The 13,773-nt window shown below is 37.4% G+C and overlaps 1 protein-coding gene across 6 annotated transcripts in view; it reads right to left on the bottom strand.

The window, feature by feature from the left end:
* CEP126 (centrosomal protein 126) overlaps positions 1–12,869 on the bottom strand; it is a 129,983-nt gene extending 117,114 nt beyond the window's left edge. For 3 of the 6 annotated variants that reach the window (XR_189220.4, XR_189219.4, XM_004484111.4), the window contains exons 1-2: positions 12,558–12,869; positions 5,793–5,912 (exon numbers count right to left, since the gene is read on the bottom strand). Coding sequence is in view for 2 of the 6 variants with exons in the window: in XM_004484111.4 (XP_004484168.1) it covers positions 5,793–5,912; positions 12,558–12,670 (233 nt within the window). In the remaining 4 variants the exon portion in view is untranslated. The remainder of the gene's footprint in view (positions 1–5,792; positions 5,913–12,557) is intronic. The other 3 variants (XR_009183774.2, XR_009183773.2, XM_004484110.4) reach the window with 1 other exon arrangement.
* Between the last annotated feature and the right edge of the window lie 904 nt (positions 12,870–13,773).

The raw sequence follows: 13,773 nt of genomic DNA, 5'->3' as shown, positions 1-13,773 counted from the left end.
AAAAAGAAATCTTTAAAAATAAAAGGCAAAATGTCTATTCTCATCCCTTTTATTCATCATAATTTTGGAAGTTCTAGCGAGTTCAGTAAGTCAAGAAAAGAAGACATACAAATTAAAGGGAAAATAACAAACCTGTCCTATTTGCAGATAACAGGATTGTCTATGTAAAAATCCCAGGGACACTAAACAAAACTCCTGGAACTAATAAGTTCAACAGTTTTTCAGAATACAAGATAAACATGCAAAATCAATTACATTTCTATATGCTACACTTACATATTTTGATGCAAATCTAACAAAACATATATACATAGAACTTTCATGCTGAAAATGGTAAAATACTGATAAAAGAAATCAGAGTTTTTTTAGTTTATATTAGCAAGTTTATTCCAATATTTATATGGAAAGGCAAAGGAAATAGAATAGTTAAACAAATTTGAAAAAGAATAATTAAGTGGGAGGATCCAGGCAACCTGATTTCAAGACTTCTTATGTAGCTACAGTAATCAGGACTGTGTGGTATTGGTGGAGGGACAGAACAGAATAAAGAACCTAGAAATAGAACCACACAAGTATTTCCAACTGATTTTGACAAGGGTGCAAAAGCAACTCAATGAAGGCAAGACACCCTTTCCACAAATGGTCTTGGACCAACTGAACAACCAGAGGCAAAAAAGCAAAACAAAACAAAACAAAAAACCTCGACCTAAGCCTCACACCATATACAAAAATTAACTTAAAATGGATCATAATCTTAAATGTAAAATGTAAAGCTATAAAACTTTTAGTAAAAAAACAGGAGAAAATCTTCAGGATCTTGGAGTAAGCAAAGAGTTATTGGACTTGACATCAAAGCATGAGTTGTAAAAAGAAAAACTGACAAACTGGACTTTATCAAAATTAAGAACTTTTTACTTGTGAAAAAGTTTATTAAAGATGAAAAGATAAGCTACAGAGAAAATATTTGCAAGTCACATATCTGAAAAAGGACTGGTATCTAGACTATATATAGAACTCTCAAAACTCAAGAGTAAAAAAGCTAACAATACAATTTCTAACCTTTTTTTTTTCTAAAATGGGCAAAAGACATAATGAAACATTTCACCAAAGAGGATATACAGATGAAAAATAAGCATTATATGGGAATCTCTTATGTTTTACTAATGTAACATTCTATATGATCTATTAACTTTAATAAAAGTTATTAAAAAATAAAATAAAAAAAAAAAGAAAAAGAAGCAAATGAAAATACATTCAACAATAAGAGCCATTAAAGAAATGCTACTTAAAACCACAACCACAAACCTACCAGAACAGCTAATAAAAACACAAAAATAGTTGGCATAAATGTGGAGAAATGGAATCACCTCACATTGCTGGTGGGTACAATCACTCTGGAAAACAGTTTGGCAGGTTTTTAGAAAACTAAATATGCAGCAATGTATCCCTGGTCATTCCTCCCAAAGAAATAAAAACTTATGTTCACACACAAAACTGCACACTGAATATTTATAGCAGCTCTATTCATAAATTGCCAAAACCTGGGCATGAACTAGATGTCTTTCAATATTTAAACTGTGATGCATTCACACCACGGAGTACTACTCAGTAATAAAAAGGAACAAACCAGTAAAGCATGCAACAACCTCTAAGAATGTCAGACAATTATATTAAGTGAAAAAAAAAAAAAAAGCTTGAAGAAGGATGGTCCAATGATGGGCCCTTGATACTGAAGGCTATGGTTATGAACCAGCTGCACTTGAAATTTCAACTTGGCCTAGGGTTGCACGGTGCCTAAGAGTTACCTCCCAAGAGCCTCCTTGTTGCTCAAATGTGGTCAAACTTAGTATATAAATGTATTACCTTCCCCCCAGCATGGGACATGACTCCCAGGGATAAGCCTCCCTGGCACCAAGGGATTACTACCAAGCACCAACTGGTGATGCAACTAGAAAAAGACCTTGAATGAAAGGGGGAAATGATAAAGACAAATGAGTTTATATGGCTAAGATACTTCAAAATGAGTCAGGAGGTCATCAGAGGGGTTGGCTTATGCACATCTCAGCAGGATCTCACAGATAGCCAAAGTAGATACCAGCTCAGATAGTTGTACTCCTGAGGGCCACAAAGACACCCAGGTCCTATGGTAATGGCAGATGGCTCAGGAGTTTGGTGCCTTGCCAGTGGGCCCTACTTTGGAATTTGTGCTTCTGAGTGTGATGGAGTTGGACTCAGATGTGACTCCCTGAATAAGATACTTGCCCCCTCATGTCCCCTGGCTAAATTTTAGTTATCCACTAAGACTTTACTCTTCCTGAAATTCTTCCTTGTCATGTTATCTATGAGATGTACTTCCATAATATCTTGTAGGTGACTTTACTGTAGAATTTATAGCATTGTTATCCTTTATTACTTCTCTACTAGTAATTTGAGGGCAGGGGTGATGCCTTTTATTTTTTAATCCTCTAATATATGGCACTTTGAAGTTTCCTTGTGAAATTTAGTTGAGTGAATAAGTAGCTATCCTCTATGACATTTTAAATGGGTCAACAATAACTCCAAAATATCCAAACTTCCTCTAATACTATGGATACATTACCCATGAATATTTACACTTAATGCTATCTAAATCTACTGGGATTTATTCAAATTTTTAAGCTTAGGCCACCATAAATCCATACATGGAGGATCCATAAACATGACTTATTGTTTAAAGTATAAGTTCTCCTTATTCTAAGGCTACCTTTTTCATGCTTTCATGGGAAACTCCAAACTCTATCATTTTCACAAACAGATAATGTAGCTACAACATACTTCATATTCACTAGTAATTCATTCCACTGATTCTCTAAGTAACTATTTTTTGCCTATGGATATTTAAGGAATCTTTTTTTTTTTTTAAGATAGATTTTAGTGATACTTCCAAAATGCCTGTCCCTCATCTGTTACCTTTAATCTTTACTCTTCTCCTTATTTGAGCAAATTTTCTATTGTCTTTTTCTCTCTTACCCTGTAAGTTTCACAAGAATTTGGTCTGAGCCTCTGAAGTTGTAACTTTATGTTCTCACATTTTAGTGTTTTAAAACCAGCTGGAGGCTCCCCTTGGGCTTGTTAGTGCTTAAAATTTTATTTATATTTCTTTGCCTTATGAAGTCTCATTAAATCAGATTACTGACATTTTCTAATGTTTAGTAGTAGAATGGATTAAGCCTGACATTTTCTAATGTTTAGTAGTAGAATGGATTAAGCCAAATAAATTTCTCTCCTAACATAATGCTGAATCATTGGTACTCAATAAGTTATACTTGTTGAGTGAATAAACACCTGCTCACTTATTTACCAAAATATACTGATGAGTAGTAAACTGAAAAGAATGTAGGAAATAAATCACTTTGTTCCTTTATGTTTGTGTATATCCTATAATTACTACAAAACACCATGTTAGGAAGTTACTTTAGGATGTACTATGGTAAACTAGCTGTGTAAAACAAATAAAAAAAGAGACAATATCAGAGCAAGAAACTGGTTCCAATTTTAAAGAACAATAAAGGGAAGTCCCAGGATGCCTGTTGTGCCTGTTGGAACAGAAAGAAGATGGAAGGCTTTTGAAGGAAAAAAAAAGGGGGGAGGGGGGCTCAATTGAATAGAGACTGAGTCAGAGGATGGAAATTTTGTGATTGTGATACAAGCATACAATGCAAGAAAAAACATGGCAAGTTGAAAAGTAGTAAATAAGAATATGAAAATGTGCATGATTTTAAGCAATTAATAAAAATAAACAAAGAGCCTTGATTTTAAGGATATTTTCATTTAGTACTGGGTAACAACACTGACAATGTCAAAGTATAACTGATAAATAGTGGAAGGAGAATGTCTCTACTCATAGAAAAAAATACTCTAAAAAATAAACAAACAAACAAACACAAATCCTGTGACCACAATGTGAGCATACAGCATGAACTTCGATGTAAAGCATAAATGGTTAGATAAAAAGCATGGTCAAAAAGGCCATAATGCTAGACATCTCCTGAAATTCAGAAGTGCACAAATAATTTGGTCTCCTTTATAAAAGGACAAACATGTAAACAAAGAAATTTGTATATGTCTCTATAGAGCATTTCAGGGTAACAGGAAAATAAAACATGGTAAAACTGTATTGGAAAATGTTCTGCCTTTTAGAATTTTGAACCAGTTTTTCTCTACATTTTCTACATCAAATTCTTATTAGTATTTGATGAAAGAAATGGGAACTTTGTGAATCAGAATCCATATGCAAGCCTTCTATTTAACAAAACAAGTTAATAATTATAAAATACATAATTCACAAATACTAATTTATTAATCAATAAAATAAACATAAGAGAAGTACTATGTGCCACACTGTGATATTTTTTAAAGTTCTCAAATATTTCTCTTAGATTACCTTATTTTCTCTATACAACAATCCCATAAAGAAGATGTTATTAGTTTCAATCATAAATGAGAAAACTGAGGCTGAAAGAGATTAAGTAACTTGCTCTAATTCAAGGAGCTAAGATTTTAACCTACATCTCTGACTCCGAAGCCCAAGACTTTTTTTTCCTAAAAAAGGAGGAAACTTTTAATACAGGGGCAAGAAACCAGGTTAATAGATCTAGTTCAAATAGCCCAGCAATTGCTCCACCAGCTGCCCAGAACCTCACATCTGCTCATTTACTCATCCCTACAAAAAGCCCAAGATTATGCCCATTTTACAGGGGAGGGGGAATTGAAAGAGAATTCGACCTTGTTTGAACCTGTTTGAAATTAACCAACATGCTACAAAGCCCTGAGGTGAGCTTCAGAGTTACTTTTCCTGCTTTTATGACCACCCAGACCAGTCCACGACTTTTTCAACATGTTATTCATCTTTATTTACTGAACATCTATCATTTGCCTCTAAGATTTTCCTTCAAGAACCAAAGGGTAAGAGTAAAACAGAAACACACACATACGAACAAAACAAAAAATAAGACCCATTAAAGAATTTTAACTATATCAGAATAATGAAAGAGTTAATATAGAGACATGTAATGCCAGAAAAAAAATGCAGGTAAACAATTTTATATTCTCCAAAAGGGATTTGCAACATATGCCCAGTGATGTAGTTAATAAACTCTAGGGATTTTCTGCTATTCATGTATTAAAGAAATATGAACAAGGTAGCAAAAAACAAGGATTAAAAATTGTATAACTACCCTGTTTGAAATTTAAAATTCAATAATTTTAAAAAATTCTGAAAATGTTAAGCAGTGATTAGATGTGTCTGTTTCTAATTTACTTTAGTTTCCACAGAAAGCTTTTTTTTTTTAATGGCAGTCATTTATAAAATTCTTCTTGCATTCCCACTACTGCTCAGATTTCCCCTAGTTTTCTTATTGGCTGAATAAGAGAATCACATATATATATATAAATATGGAAATGACTAATAAATAAAACTATTAGAAATGAAATAACTAATCGGTTATCTTTTAATTCATCATGAAATGCTACATAAAAAAGGAAGTCATTTTTAAGAAGTGCATATGAGACCGTAAAAACAGGTCCATGACAGAAAAGACCGCTGTGGTCACCGTCAATGAACTAGACAATATACCGCCATATTTGTGCCTCAGACAGAAAAACCACAAAATTTACAAAGCCACATGAATCTTAATGTTTTATAGATAAAACACTATCGTTGTTGAGGTTCATAAAATGCTACAAACTAGAGAAACTATTATGTTACAATAATTTTTAAAACTCTACACTTTGAATAAAATATAATTACTTACTTTTTTCTTCGGTTTGACTCCACAAAATATTTACGTGCTCGATTTCGACATATTTTTTGTTGCTGTAGTAAGACTTGGCGCTCTTCTTCTAAATTTTTCTCTAGATAGATTTTCATATCTCTAATGAGAGCATTAAGTTAAGGATAAGTTTTATGTCTTTGCTGATGAGTCAGTGCTATCTGATAATTACAGCCTCATGCTAATGACGACATGATGCTTTTGTGTAACAGTTAGTATGTGTACACATAAGTGTTAGTACAAGACTGGCAGTTGTTTTACATAAAAAATTCTAACTTGGTATTAGAACTCCATATCTCAGTACTTCTCTGGGGGAAAAAAAAGCAAGAACAAATTTCTTTTTGGAAACCATGAGCCGAGTTACAGGAACTACTTAGCTTTTCATTCATTATACAATTATTGGTGTATTTACTACTAAGATGCCATTGTTGGCATGTACATAGGGAAATGAAAGAATGAAAATTTGTATTTCAATAATAGAAAGGAGATGAATTAAAAATTTCAAAAGATCCTTTAATCTTCAGTAAAAAGTCACGTTCAAATGTAAAAATATCAAATAGCAATATAACTGGAATGATTGGGAATATAGTTATTTACAGTTTAATGATATACTTATAGGTTACACTAGGAAAATCATGCATAGCAACCTAATTATTCAGGGAAGTAATCTCTTTATTCAGAGAAGAAACTTTTGGTTCTCCTACTCACCCACTCATCTGAAATTTTATTATGTAAAATTTAACTTTCTTTAAATAGATTGCTTATGTGGTTTAGTTGTGTTACAACTGTCATTATTGAATGAATTCATCGAATTCATATTTTTGTTTTCAATTATTTTTTGGGAAAAAAAAAAGGTCATTCTCTATACCAACTACCATGCCATCACTATTTAGTACCTCATCATGAGAAGCATGTGGAGGTTGGTGGGACATATCCATCGGTCTTTTCTGAAAAAAAAACAGCCTGTTTTCTAAAAAAAAATTTTCCCCAAAAGTAGAGGTTCAAAATTCTATCTAAGAGGTCCATTTAATCATATATTGAGTATTAATGGTGAAACAGAATGCAATAAAGATACTTAGTGATAAATTATGCATATATAATTTAACTAATTTCTTCTTTCAAAATATGTTCATTTCAGGATCCTACTGTGCTTCAGTGTAAATACTATAAACAAACCTTATATATATCTTATATATATTTACTAATCAAGTTTATTTAAGTTTTTTGGTTGTCTCAACCTTTCCTAATGGAGCTTATTCTTTATCAGTTGTGCTATTTAATCACCTATATACCATATAACAAAATTCATTTTACCTTGGGTTTATTATAAAATTTTGCACCACATCACCATGAGCATAAACCTACACACACACATGATCTTTTTGCTTAGATTTCCTTTGAAGGGTTTATTAACATGAAACAAAAGAGAATGAAACTGCAGTGGGTGGCAGGGCAACTTCCTTTCAGGGCACACAGGGCCACGTGGTGTGGGTGTGTTGGGGGGGTGCCTCGGGTAGAGACAATTCTGTTCAACAGGTTTGAGGCCTCATCATAAGAGCATAAAGGAAAATCACAAATGTAATGTTTATAATGTTCTGACAATCATATATTCTTAAATTTAATCAAGGAATCCATGAAAAAATATGTAATTTTTGACTGCTTTGTTTTAAAGAATCTTTGCAATCTTTGCAAAGTATGATACTAAAAAATATTAGAATGGCTGGTTAAATTGTGTTTTATACAAGCTGTACTTTAAAAGTAAGGTATTTCCCTAAGAATTGCTGTTAAACATCCGTTCAAAGGAAGGCAATTTTTACATACTTAGCATTAAAACAAAACAACCCCAAGAATACTATGAATCATAGGATGGGTAAATAACACATAATGATTACTTGAAAGCAGAGCCTGAACTACTCCACTTCCTTCTCACTTCTTCCTCTCCCAACTTAGCACTTCAATTGTAAAACAGTTTTAAATATTACCTTTACAAGTAACTATGTATCACACAATCCGCCTTCCCCACCCCCAAATCTATTTGTAAAGCATATCTTACTCTATTCTGCCTTCTCTGTATGCCCTGCCACTGCTTTTGTCCAGGCCCTCTCAATTTCTTGCCTGGACCACCCCAGCAGTCTTCTGATTCATCTCCCAACTCCTAACCTTCCCACCCCCCATTCACAAAACCAGTAGTAATCTTTCTTAATGGCGAATCTGTTCCCACACTTGTTTTTTAAAAGCTCCCAGCAAGCAGACTTGGCCCAGTGGTTAAGGGGTCCGTCTACCACATGGGAGGTCCGCAGTTCAAACCCTGGGCCTCCTTGACCCGTGTGGAGCTGGCCCACGCGCAGTGCTGATGCGCATGAGGAGTGCCCTGCCACGCAGGGGTGTCCCCGAGTAGGGGAGCCCCATGCGCAAGGAGTGTGCCCTGTAAGGAGAGCCACCCAGTGCGAAAGAAAGTGCAGCCTGCCCAGGAATGGCGCTGCCCACACAGAGAGCTGACACAACAAGATGACGCAACAAAAAGAAACACAGATTCCCGTGCCGCTGGCAACAACTGAAGCGTACAAAAAGAACATTCAGCAAATGGACACAGAGAACAGACAACTGGGGTGGGGGGGAAGGGGAGAGAAATAAAAAAAATAAATCTTTAAAAAAATAAAAAATAAAAGCTCCCTATCCTTCATGATATAAATTCTTAATTTCTTAGCCTAGTATATAAAGCATCTTATAATCTGGTCTGTTTTTCAGCTGCATTTCTTAACATTTTCCTATTTAAAGCCACACTAAGGTGCTTGCTATTAACAGAACAAGTCGTGATGTATCATGCCTATATCTCTTAGAAATGCTTGGCCAACTCTTCTCATTCTTTGAGAGTTAACTTAAGCAGTGTATATCCAGAAGTCCTTTTTCATCCCCACTGAATAACTTGATACATCTTATGTGTCTTCTCTACATTTCTCGAACTCCAGTAGTACTTGGAATATAACAATGGCTTAATAAAGGTTTGCTGAATTATTTCCTTGGAGAAAAATTTTTGAAGTAGATAGATACAAAGGGCAAGAGGCATATGAATTTTTGTGACCTTTAATACATTACAGACAAATTGATTTCTAAAAGGACTAGACAAGGAAGTGGATGTGGCTCAAGTGATTGAGCTCTTGCCTACTACAGGGTGCCTCCTGGAAAAGATGAGCAAGATAGAGAGTTGGCGGGATGGGCAGGCACGGTAAGCTGACACAACAGAATGATGCAATGAAAAGACACAAAAAGGAAGAAAATGAGAGATACAACAAACCAGGGAACTGAGGTGGCTCAAGCAATTGAGCGCCTCTCTCCCACACGGGAGGTCCCAGGTTCAGTTCCCAGTGCCTCCTAAAGAGAAGGCAAGCAGACACAGAAAGCACACAAAAATGGACACAGAGAGCAGACAGCAAGTGCAAACAACGAGGGGTGGGGGGTGGGGATAAATAAAAAAATCTTTTAAAAATAAATAAAAGGGACAAATTTATATGCCATTAGAAATGTAAGTATATCAGTTTTAAAACCCCAGGAGCATAAAATAGTATCACTAATTTTATTTTTAGAAAGACCAGCTCATGTATTAGGAAAACAATACTTTCTATATATGATTGCTAATTTTTATTTTCCTCATTAGTAAGTTATCAGTTCAGAGTCATTGGCCATTAACCCATTAAGAACTTGATTTAAAAAAAACCTATTTCAGTAAGTTCATTATTAATCCTCTTAATTAAGTGGTTTCTCTTTACATTGAAGTTTTAAATGAAGTTACTGGACCTTTGAACATGAAAATATGAAATTCTATTTTTTCAGTTTTCTTTTATAATTTTATATTTATTTAATATTTATCCTTTTAATTCAGCTCAAGCATATTTCAGAATCTAGGATAAAGTATGGCTCAAAGGTAGAGATAGTGAATATACATTACTCTTTTTAGGGAGTAACAAGGAAAAAGGAGGTACTAGAACATAGGTAAAAAGGTTATTGCAATCAAAGGGTTTGATTGTTAGTTTAGTTAATTTTAAGGATAAATAATACCTGAGCATGTTTATAGACCGTGAGGACCGAAGGCCATTAGAGAGAAACTGCAAGTAAGTTAGAAGTGAGAGGTAGGGATAATTTCTGTTCTGGGGTTACCGAGAAAAAGAGAAGGGGTGGAAATAAGGACCCGAGTGAATGGATTCACCTTCTACAGTAAAAGGGATATCCATCAGTGAGTTTGTGGGAAGGTGGAAAAACAAAAGATAGGGTGAGGGTGGTGGCTGTGCACCGGGCCCGAGGGAGCTCAAGCCATGCATTTCTTAGGAGGGAAGGGTAATGGCGGGAGGTGGTAAAGATGGAGTACAGGCAGTGAAAGAACAAGAGAGAATTCTGCTCAGGTGAAGCTGGAAACCACGAATTGGCCATGGTACTAGTCTATATTGTTTTGTGATCTTTCTCCACAGCATTTTATTATCAAGTGAAGAAGTAGACTAGCAGAATTATAGTATTACTTAGTGGTTGAGGTGGGACATGGGTACAAAGAACCAGAGATGCTGGGGAAAGAACAGTTCAGGTAATCAAGAATTGGGTGCAAAGTGGACAGGGAAGGAAGAAAATCAAGGTGAATGCCAGGATAAAATGGAAGGGTCAAAAGACTGGAGGTATTTACGAGAAAAAAGCATAGCATGAAGAGGAGTATGAAAGAGCTTTTTTTTTATATTCACCTTTTTTTCTTCAAATTTTATTCTATTTCTGTTTTAATTCTTATAAGAGATTGAAATGACAGAACTGTAGATAATTTTAACCAGGTGAACTTTATAAGTTTTTTTTAAAAAATAGTTTTATAGTTAGAAACAGAAAACTGGATGGACTCTGAGGACTGAATTCTTATTTGAAATCACACGTAGAAATTTAACAAAGCCATTTGCTTATGTTAGGACTATGGTCCTTTCATTCATTTGTTCCCTCCCTCCTTTTTCTCCATTTAGTCATTCATTCACCTACTTTGTACCAGATATTCAATGGGAAACATTACAGCAACTAAGAATATCCAAAATATGTATAAAAGGTGCTTTAGTGTTTCTGCAACTAGTAAACATTAATGATGGTTCTTGATTAGCATACAGTCTACACCATATTAAAAAGGAGTTCTATTTCAATTAAAAGTCGTTGAATATTATCAAAGTCTCTTGGAGATCTATTAAAATGATTATTTATAACTTGCTTAATTTTAACTATATTTTTAGTAATAAATTTCTTTACAAGAAACTATGATTACAGTTCTGGAATAAAGTCCATATAGCTGTGTTCATTGGATGTACTGAAGAATTTTATTTACAAATATTTTCTTTGATATTTGTGTCACTGTTCATCCCATGTATATTTTTAAAAAATTAAGTCTATGACCAATTCATTAATGAAAATAATGAAAAGATACACTTTATTAATAAGTCATTTTCAATGCTTCCCTACTTTACTATTTAAGAATAAATTAGGGTCAGTATAATAGGAGTTCACTATCCAAGAAAATACAACATCCATACAGAAAATGATCCTGTTTATTTCAGAGTATATTTTTGAGACAACAGTTTCAGGGAGGAGCAGGCACAAATGCCAAGCTGATAAAGAGTTAATAATGAATAGATGAGAGGAATTAAAGGATGCCTTTGCAGGTTACCACTCTGAGAACTTAGGCAAAGAAAGAAAAGACAGAAGGATGGAAGAGGACAGAATGATCAAAAAGGGATATTTTATCCTTAGCAAAGCTCTGTCCATCCATACCTGTCGTTCACACCAGATTTGTATGCCCTGAATCTAGCACAGAGTCTACCTTAGAATAGGCATTCTATAAGACTTTTGTTAAAGCTGTAACAAGAGCATAAAGCAACCTCTCAGGAGAGACAGGAGATGAAGGGGGCCAGAAAACAGGAGTTAAGGCGGAAAGGGAACACACGCCATTCTCTGGTAAGAATGATTAAGATGATTATGCAGCTCCCTCACTGCCAGCCAACTCCTTTCCGAGTACAAAGACTACATTCTAATTATCACACATTCTCTGAAGGAATAAGCATGGTTTACGTATTTTAAAATAAAAACAAAACTCTTTCACTCTTTCAAGTTTCCACAATGCAACCAACAGTAGCATCAAAGGTGAGCTCGACCAATTCTTAGGGAAACGTCAGATAATCCTGGTTCTGCAGGGCCCAGGGCCGTTGCTTCTCATTTCCTCTCTGCTTTCTCTGACAACAGGCTACGCAGAGGACGGAAAACAAAACGAACTGCCTGCTAGGCTTTAGCAGTCTGCCAAATTGGTTAGGGGTGTGTGCTGGGTTAACAGTTAAAACGAACTCCTTCCGGAGAGGAAAACATGATTAGTCAAGAGAAGGAGAATAGGCAAGCAAGGAACATGACAGCATAATTCTAGGAGACAGAAACAAAACGAACCAGCACAGAAAAACAACCCCCAAAGAATACACAATGTATTTTCAAGTTACTCTTTTTTTTTTTTTTTTTAACCTCAAAATCGAAGAATGGGGTGGGATAAAAGGGGCCTGGGGGGTTGGTCACGGAATTGGATAAAACATTGTAACTCCAGGCCCCGGGGTGGGGGCGGGGGGGTCAACGACGGGTCCCGAGGCAAAGATGACTCGCTCGTTGCGCTGCCCTGGCGTCCGCGGCAGGGACCTAACGGGCAGGAAGGCCCCCGCGTCCCACACCCCGCCCGGCAGCCTGGGCTGGGAAGGATACAGGTAGGCGCCAGGTCGCGGGCGCCCGGCGCCCCGAGGGCTGGGCGGAGCTCCGCCGCGGCTGTCGGAGGCTTCGGCGGCCGCGCTCCGGGCTCCGGGCCTCCCGGCCAGCATCCTTCACCTCCGCGCCGCCTCCCCGCGCGCGCCCAGCGCCTCCCTCATGGCAGCTCCGGCCTCCTCCTCCTCCTCGGGCCCGCCCTCTATTCGTCTCTCAGGCTCCGCGTCAAGGACGCGGAAGGGCCGGCCCCGGCTGCCTCGGCTCCCGCGCAGCGGCGCTGGTGGCGGCGGCGGCGGCGGCGGAGACCTGGCCCGACAGCGCCCGCAGGCCGGCCGCCGCCATCTTGGCAACCAACCGACGCCGCGTCCTTCGCGACGGAAACCAGGGGGCGGGGCCGGCGCCGGCCAATAGGAGGCCCGCGCTGGCCCGGGGCGCGCCGGGAGGAAGCGCGGTTGCCAGGGCAACGGGAGGCTCTGCGGGAGCCGGGGGCTGGGTGTGCGGCCGAGGCGGGCTCCGCTGGGCTGCTCTCAGGGTGGGGATGTTGTCGTGGCGTCCTGAGTGATGAAAGAGTGAGAGGGAAAATCCCCAGACACAGGCAGAAAGCACCCTGGGGGATTCTGAGATGATTGCCTTTCAGGTGGTTTGAGATTGGCCGTGTGGTTGTCTGTGCATAAATTCAAGATGATCTAACTGTTTCTAAGTGTGCCTCCTCTCTAGAAATCCAACTCAGTAATGGAGGCCCTACAGGCTTTGAATGTGTATTCAAGGTTGCATCCTGACCGATAGTGGCCGATATGTTAATTCAAGTTTACCTGGAATGTGAGCGATATGTTAATTCAAAGATATGTTAATTCAAGCTTACCTGGAAAGTGGGGGATATGCTAATTCAAGACCTATCTGGTACTCAGTCAAACACTTAACTAACAAAGGAAAGTAGTTTTCTTTCATAAAAGCACCGTTTGACTCCCCACCCTGTATAAAAAGGACCCAAAATTCTATTCGGGGATTATGGTTTTGAACAAAAGTCTCCCGAGTCCGCCCAAGTGCGTCCGGCAGTAAAATAATTCATTTCCGTTCCCAAAATTATTCCTGAGTCCTGGCCTTCCTATATGCAAATAATTGAGCCTTTCTCGACTTCTACAACGGTTGAACCACAGAATCCTGTTGTGGCGTTTTGAGCTGCCCTTTCTGCGGTACCCTTATCCCCAAACAACATCTT

This window comes from Dasypus novemcinctus, chromosome 27 (assembly GCF_030445035.2).
Source record: "Dasypus novemcinctus isolate mDasNov1 chromosome 27, mDasNov1.1.hap2, whole genome shotgun sequence".
NCBI lineage: Eukaryota > Metazoa > Chordata > Mammalia > Cingulata > Dasypodidae > Dasypus > Dasypus novemcinctus.
This window is presented reverse-complemented; position numbering and strand designations above follow the sequence as displayed.